Raw genomic sequence first — 8,853 nt, forward strand, 5'->3', positions numbered from 1 at the left:
ATTGTAACGTTTGCTAATAAATGTTAGAAAAATTAGGGTTATCCACATTATGGTTATCCACATTATGGTTATCCACATTATTGTTTTCCACATTATGGCTATCCATATTATGGTTATCCACATTATGGTTATCCGCATTATGGTTATCCGCATTGTGGTTATCCACATTATGGTTATCCACATTATGGTTATCCACGTGTTTCTTTCGGAAAAAATGGTCTTTTCTAATCTTGAAAATAATTTTAACTGGTGTTTCAAATAACTTATGACTGATTTTTTCCCACTTTCTAAATTCGCTAAGATCTATCGAATGATTCAAACGAAAATCCTGTGTACATGTACCTTCAGGGAAGGTAAATAAACACGTTTCTTGCTAAGTGACTCTCCGTTATTTCCTTATTACAAAAAATTGAATATTATTTGTAACAGATCATTTCTCATTTTTTGGCAAGATTTGGCCTCTTTGAAACACTGTGCGTGTGCACATCTTATTTTCTGAGCACCTAGAAATTCTAAGATTGAGTGAACTCAATGAAAAATGAAATCTGGGATTCGTTGGTAGTTGCTAATTTTTAATTTCATTAATAATAATTTCAACCTAATGGCTATTAGTTTTGGTAATATGGGAAATTTTTAGTGAGTTAATTAATTAACGAAGATAAATGTCGGCCATATTCAACAACAACTTTTTATATAATTATTTACAATACTTGGGCTTTTTATCATTACACAAAACACGACCAGTGGTACATTTGAATACAGTTTGTAGCTTTCTCGTGGATGGCAAACGTCTTCGATGAAATGATCACATTTGTCTTTTATTATGTAATTATTTAGGCACCTTAGCCCCTTTGACGAATCTTCCATTCACGTTCTACTTCCTTCTTGGAGTGATTGAGCTGGCCTAGAGGTACCAAACTCAGTAACAGGAAGTGGCGGGCACCAGCTCCAGACATCCGGAAAGAGTGATCGGTTCCGCAAAGACGGTCCATGAAGCCCAATAACCCGTAATTATTGGTATACCTAAACGCGAACCCCAATTTGTATACAGTTTAAACTGCCCCAACTTTTGAATATGCCTAATCGAGGAATTTTATCCGAGAAGAATTTCTACCATTGTGGGGTGTTAAGCGAACTTAGCCAACCCAAAGACGCAATGCGCTAAAGCTTCTTACTTAAAATGGTGAAAATCGTGAGCTTCTGGCGAGGGCAACAAGGGCAAATGGTATCCTGAATGGACGATCACGCCGAAGGGTGTCGTCATCAACAACCATACAAACTGCGTCGCGACGTGAGATCCCAGCAGCGTGGGCCCCAAGATGGTGGGCAACAGGTTGGCCAAAATGTGTTCCACCGGGTGGCAATATATGGCGGAGATGCCGATAGGCGAAATCCATTCGTGGTGCTTCTTGTGGAAATGCTTGTAAAACGCCGACGTGTGTAACAATCTGTCCAGAAGCAAAAGTCAACTTTTCTTAAAGCCCGGCTGGTTTTCGTTATAGAGCGGTTGCGTTTCATTCGCAGTGGCCGCCGCCATATTGCTTTAAAGGGAGTATAAAGATGAAAAATTCTCTTTTTCGCTGCTAGGAGAAGTGTTGATTGTTTTTTAGGATGATAAATTGGTTGGAGCCCCTATTTCCACCACCATAAGTAACGTAATACCTTAAGTATGACACTTCGTACTCTTATTACGCTAATTTGGTTTAATGTTTCGCCAATGACCTTATAAATTATTACGTGGCTAAGAACTCTCCGCGAGCTGTTACTTGTCTGTGTTGGGTAACTGTACCCATTAAATCACCCCCGATCGTTTATTTAAAGGATCAGTGAAGGCTTATTGGAAATTGAAATGTTTTCCACAGTATAAATAACTTTTTCTTGGTCAAAATAATGATAAGTCATAGAATGGGAAGGTCCAATTGACTATTATCCTCTATTGCAGGTAGGCATTTTTGAATTGGCGACCTAAACGCGTTTTCACTCGTAATTTTCTTTTTCCGCGACAGACCGAACTCTTTCAGTGTCATACATACTTTGGGGAACAGTCCTATCATACTTACAAGGAGACATCCCAAAGTGTAACCCACCGATTTTGTTCAAACTTGGGGGATTGGTAGACCTTCATGTATCATGAAAAATCCTAAAGGGAATTTTTTCAATGGGCAACCGTTTTGCCATGGCAACGAAAAATGTTTTTGACAACACAAAATATTAAATTTTCCCATTGAAAATAACATGGGATTTTGACCTCAAATTGATCAAAAGTTGATCAATTTTGATGTTTTTTTTTGTCAATTTTTATCTATTTTTTCTATTTTTGGCATTTTAGAAATTTAGAAAATTGTTCAAATATTTAACAGGGGGTCCTAGGAATCGGTCAGAATCCCATGTTATTTTCAATGGGAAAATTTCCATTTGTTGTTGTCAAAAACATTTTTGGTTGCCATGGCAAAACGGTTGCCCATTGAATAAATTCCCTTTAGGATTTTTCAAGTTACATGAAGGTCTACCAAACCCCCGAGTTTGAACAAAATCAGTGGGTTACACTTCGGGATGTCTCCTTGTTAGTGCTTCAAACCGCAATAGGTTATCTACGAACTATATCAAGCTCAGATAAACCCATTTTAAAACCATCCGCAAATAACAGTTAGCTGAATAGACCGATAAAATGTATCAGACAACGTAATATTTTTGTAAAATCTGTAGTGGCTAGCTATTTCATTAACTTGGTTCTTAACTTAAAAATCAGATCAGTTAAGACATTCGGAAAAGACGAACAGATTTAATCTGAACAGATAAGAGAAAGGGTTAGTGAAAGGGTTTTCACTGTTAAGACCAGAGTATGAGAAACGGAAATGAGTGTGAAATGGGGAAAACACTTGATACTCCCTTCGAGCGAAACCTTTCACGTTTCGTAGGTTCACTGGGCGACTAGGGCGACGCACCCATTTGGGGCCAACCGCAACCGCTGTATAGGATGTGGCTCCCTAATTTTGAGAAAAACTATATTTACCTGTGCGAATAGTAAAACAGGATTTCCTCGATGAAAAGAAAGCCGATTATGTCCAGAGCGGTTTTGGCCAGGGACGGCGGGATTGGCGATTCGTTGAAACCAATTTTGCGTTTGAAAAGGAAACACGCGTACAGAACGGGGAGAGTGACCACCGTTTGATTGAACAAAACGCTCCCCGCCACTTGCCAAATGCGCCACGGAGCAATCTACCAGTAATTAGACACGCCGGACATTGCATTTAAATATCTTTCTATTTCAAAACGGGCACTCCTCTTTGTTTGGCCGAAATTCGCTTTTTTAGTTTTGAAGGGTTTAAGGAGGAAGACTACAGTGGTCATGGTCTACTTTCACGCTATTTCAAGCTGAACTCTTTTAATTTTGTATTTTAACTTATAAAATTAATATTTATTGAAGAACAGCCTCTTGTTTAGTGCTCAAAATAATTTTGACAATTTAAAATTTTAAAATAATTAAGTTATTACGTTTTAATTCGGGCCCCCGGAGCTAAACAAGTTGGGCAAGCGCCCCAACTACCCTTTAGTTAGGACCTTATATCTCGTTAACTATTAAAATTAGAATTATCAAAATTATTTCAAGCACTAGAGGAAGGTTCAGCCTAATAAGAAAAAGATAATTCAATGATGTAATTGTTGAAACAGAAACGTCCAGCTTGAACGAAAAAGAGGCTTTTACTGTATTCTTGACCCTTAAGTTTCCTTTCAACTAGAAAACAAATAGTGATTCCTTCGCGCGCCTATTGAGGGGTTAACCACTTTTTTCTGGTCACCGATTACGTAATCATTGAACAATTACAGCTATTTCGAATCGATTACGGCGACTACAGCGGAAAAGGGCCCACGAGCGTTCTTCCTAAGGGCCCGCTACGTTACGAGCGTATCTCAGTGCCATTCGCCAGCACCAGCTGGAAATTTCAGTCAGAAGGGCCCGCGACGTGATAATTTGCCCCGGGCCCGATATTTTCCGTACGGCCCTGCCGATTTCCGTAACAGTGACAGGGCCGGACTTAGAGATCCTGGGCCCATAGGCAGATAAGGAGTCTGGGCCCCCTTTTCACGCGCTGCATTTACTCTTATCCCTGGAACTAGGCTGTGCCTGAATTTCCCTGTTTCAGCGTAGAAGTCTGAGCTCTACGGTACGGTTATATTATACTAAATAAAAGCTCTAAACAATCGTCGACTAAATACGCGTTAATTATGCAACATTGCGATTTAAGGCTGCGTCCGTAAACTGCCAGGCAGAAATTTTGGTAATTTCAAAACAAAATCTTCTACCTAGGAATTTCTCCAATATAAATTACGATTTACATTATAGATTTATGCCTTCGAATACAGTAATTACATTCACTGGAGGGGCCCCTTCCAAGGATGGGCCCCTAGGCCACGGCCTGGGTTGGCCTAGGCGGAAATACGGCACTGAACAGTGACAACAAAATATTAACGATACCCTTTGGAGTTATGGTTTTTCCTCCAGAAAAGTACATTTATTTCTTATTTATAGCGAGAATAAAATTTTGAAATTTGAGGAGTAACCATCATATTTTGTTAACTTTAGGAAAACAAAGGGGCCCCAAAAATCAAAATTAGGGTCCTCACGTACTCTCACGTACTTGGCTTTTACGAATATTTAATTTGAAAATCTAAAACAACTTTTTAGAATAACAACCAAACGAAAAATGTTGCCAGTTATTTATAAGATAAACTATCCAACTATTGGACAACACCACTTTAATGTCACGGCGATTTCTGAGGATGTGCCCTTATCAAACTAATTTTGAATTACAATTAAATAGTAAATTACAATTCTTACCGGATAATTATTGGTGTTGGCATCTTGAATTTTGTAATTTCGCATGAAAGCGGGCTTATTCGTCAAGTCAACGTACGTAAATAAGAGACCCACCAACCAATACGAGGCCGTTAGCGCAATCCACGATCCTAATTCGGCACAAATCACGAAATGAGCTAGAGCATCTCGAAGTACCGCGTTACGAAGAAACGAGGGGCAGGTCACTTCCATTTTGGGTGCGTCTTAATCATAGTAAAATGATTAAATCAGGGTAATCAAGATTAAAAAATCTAATCACGATTTAAACGAGATTTAATCATTCTAATCATGATCTAATCTTTTTAATCAGGATTTAATCATTTAAACGAGATTTAATCATTCTAATCATGATCTAATCTTTTTAATTATATTTAATCATTGTAATTAGATTTAATCATTTTAATCACGATTTAATCAATATAATCGGTCGAATCGAGAATTTATCATTAAAATCAAAACTAAAGTACGATTTAATCATATTAATCACGATATAATTTTTTTAATCAGGATTTAATCATTTTAAACAGATTTAATAATTTTAATCAGATTTAATCATTTAATCATGATTAAATCAGATTTAAACATTCTAATCATGATTAAACGTGATTTAATCAACTTAATCGTGATTAAAATGAGTTTAATCAAAATAATCACGATTAAATCGGATTAAATCTTTTGAGTGGTGCGTCGTTAATCAAGAAAGTGACCTGCCCCTCGCGAAGAAAGCTTACTTACCGACAATGTGTAGCAGGAACTGGTCATCATTGGCTAGCGACGACACCGACTTCCACAATTCGCGTAATGGATAGTGCGCGGAATCATAAATCGTCATGGCTGCTCTAAGAAAAATATTGTACGTCATGATACGCGATTAACACTGAAATATACTAAAACATCCGATGTAAGACCACCCTCAATGTACGTCGTACGATTTACAAGTTTGTACAACATATCTCTAGGCGCTACGATGTGATGCGTGTGTGGGGGGGGGGGCTTGGGTTTTTTTTAGTTCATCATTAATTTTCACAAGAATTAGTTATGTATCCTTTGACTAATAACCTCAATGGCGCGCACCGGAATGAAACCCGCTCGTCCATCATCTACGCTCACATTTGAACCTAGGCATTTTTCCCCTCGTATCACGAAATCTTTTTTGAGTGAACGAAAATTCGCTCGCATTGAATTTAAACAGTCATGTTAAGAAATTTTGGTCGTAAATAAGGGTTTTCTTTTAGGTCACCTTAAAAGTAAAAATATAATCTCTATCTAAATTTAAACAAATGCAATCATAAATATAATAAAATTAGGTTTCCAACTTTACAAAAATTGCCAATTTCTAAAACATCGTAAAACGTTATAAATGCGTATTTTAAAACGGTATATTTATAGAAAAAAAAAATGGAACGATTTTGTAATTAAGTTTAATTGTTAGTGGTGGAGGAATTAGGAAAACTCTCCGAAGCGTCCCTTCATTATTAATTCAAACAAAGTACTATAAATCCGGCATTTCTTTACGTGTAAATACTTAGCCCGACTTACTCTGCTATATGGAATTTTCGTAACGAAACGGCTAAGACGCCTATACCGCATAAGACCAAGTACAAATGACGATTCTGGAGTGGGCTCATTTCGTAAATCGATAACTAAGCATTCAGTTGGGAACCTTACACGCCGAAGATAGAATAGGAAATATTCGTTTTCAACCTTCGTCGAGGCTTTATATAAACTTTCATTCTTTCAGCGTGTAACCAAAGTCAAATAACTGGGAAGGGGGAGGGGCGTGTCGGACATTTAAAAAGAGACAATGTATTCTTAAAATAACAAAAGAAACAATGGCCAAATGTAGACGCGAGGATGAGACGAACGGTGCCATAAATAAAGAGATGTTAAAATTAACTCTTCCTAAATAAAATTTCGCGAAGAAATGAGCGTACCGAATTCCGTTTATAGTCTCTAAATCCGTATATTTGTTCTTTCGTTGGATGTTGATCGCCGACGCGGATAAATAAACAAGTTGTCAAAAAGGTCCAATGTCGTCCGGCTCCGAAGTGAATAATAATATATTAATTTTAATCTTAATTTCAGTTGAACATAAATTAAGTTCTTAATTTCAGTTGAACATAAATTAAGTTCTTAATTTCAGTTGAACATAAATTAAGTTCTTAATTTCAGCTGAACATAAATAAATTAAGTTCTTAATTTCAGTTGAACATAAATAAATTAAATTCTTAATTTCAGTTGAACATAAATTAAGTTCTTAATTTCAGTTGAACATAAATAAATTAAGTTCTTAATTTCAGTTGAACATAAATTAAGTTCTTAATTTCAGTTGAACATAAATTAAGTTCTTAATTTCAGTTTACCATTAATTCTATTCGTAATTTCAATTTAACTTTAATTTAATTCCTAGATATTAATATAATTATTAATTTTCATTTAACATTAATTTTTAATTTCATTTATCATTTATTTGATTTGTCATTAATTTCATTTATCATTTATTTGATTTGTCATTAATTTCATTTATCATTTTTTTGATTTGTCATTAATTTCATTTATCATTTATTTGATTTGTCATTAATTTCATTTATCATTTATTTGATTTGTCATTAATTTCATTTATCATTTATTTGATTTGTCATTAATTTCATTTATCATTTATTTGATTTGTCATTAATTTAATTTATCCTTTCGATTTATTAATTTCATTTATTCTTTTGATTTAATAATTTCATTTATCATTTTGATTTATTAATTTCATTTATCATTTATTTGATTTGTCATTAATTTCATTTATCATTTATTTGATTTGTCATTAATTTCATTTATCATTTATTTGATTTGTCATTAATTTCATTTATCATTTATTTGATTTGTCATTAATTTCATTTATCATTTATTTGATTTGTCATTAATTTCATTTATCATTTATTTAATTTGTCATTAATTTCATTTATCATTTATTTGATTTGTCATTAATTTCATTTATCATTTATTTGATTTGTCATTAATTTCATTTATCCTTTTGATTTATTAATTTAATTTATCCTTTTGATTTATTAATTTCATTTATTCTTTTGATTTAATAATTTCATTTATCATTTTGATTTATTAATTTCATTTATCATTTATTTGATTTGTCATTAATTTCATTTATCATTTATTTAATTTGTCATTAATTTCATTTATCCTTTTGATTTATTAATTTAATTTATCCTTTTGATTTATTAATTTCATTTATTCTTTTGATTTAATAATTTCATTTATTCTTTTGATTTAATAATTTCATTTATCATTTTGATTTATTAATTTCATTTATCATTTATTTGATTTGTCATTAATTTCATTTATCATTTATTTGATTTGTCATTAATTTCATTTATCATTTATTTGATTTGTCATTAATTTAATTTATCCTTTTGATTTATTAATTTCATTTATTCTTTTGATTTAATAATTTCATTTATCATTTTGATTTATTAATTTCATTTAACCTTTTGATTTATTAAATTCATTTATCCTTTTGATTTAATAATTTCATTTATCATTTTGATTTATCATTATTTTAATTTTTCATTAATTTAATTTATCATTATTTTAATTTATCATTATTTTAATTTATCGTTAATTTAATTTATCTTTATGTTAGTTTATCATTAATTTATTTATTCAATTGAATTTATCTCTAATTTAGTTTATCATTAATTTATCTTTAATTTAGTTTATCATTAATTTTTTTATTTAATTTAATTTAATTTATATTCATTTAATTACTTATAATTATTTTAAATCAATTTAATTTATATTCATTTAATTACTTTCAATTCTTTTTAAATCAATTTAATTTATATTAATTTAATTAATTTTAATTATTTTTAAATCAATTTAATTACATTATTTTTAAATCAATTTAATTACATTATTTTTAAATCAATTTAATTACATTATTTTTAAATCAATTTAATTACATTATTTTTAAATCAATTTAATTACAT

The 8,853-nt window shown here is 32.3% G+C and overlaps 1 protein-coding gene across 1 annotated transcript; it reads right to left on the minus strand.

The window, feature by feature from the left end:
- Positions 1–13: 13 nt before the first annotated feature.
- On the minus strand, positions 14–5,713 carry LOC149948207 (fatty acid hydroxylase domain-containing protein 2-like). The gene is made up of 7 exons (XM_090171037.1): positions 5,594–5,713; positions 4,841–4,968; positions 3,014–3,219; positions 1,176–1,448; positions 872–1,023; positions 343–395; positions 14–229 (listed from the first exon to the last, which is right to left on the minus strand). The coding sequence occupies exons 1-7, from the start codon at positions 5,688–5,690 to the stop codon at positions 14–16; spliced, it is 1,125 nt and encodes a 374-aa protein (XP_090027163.1). The 5' UTR covers positions 5,691–5,713.
- Positions 5,714–8,853: the final 3,140 nt, after the last annotated feature.

Source organism: Leiobunum rupestre, chromosome 4 (assembly GCF_980474605.1).
Source record: "Leiobunum rupestre chromosome 4, qqLeiRupe1.1.hap1, whole genome shotgun sequence".
NCBI classification, from domain to species: Eukaryota; Metazoa; Arthropoda; class Arachnida; order Opiliones; family Sclerosomatidae; genus Leiobunum; species Leiobunum rupestre.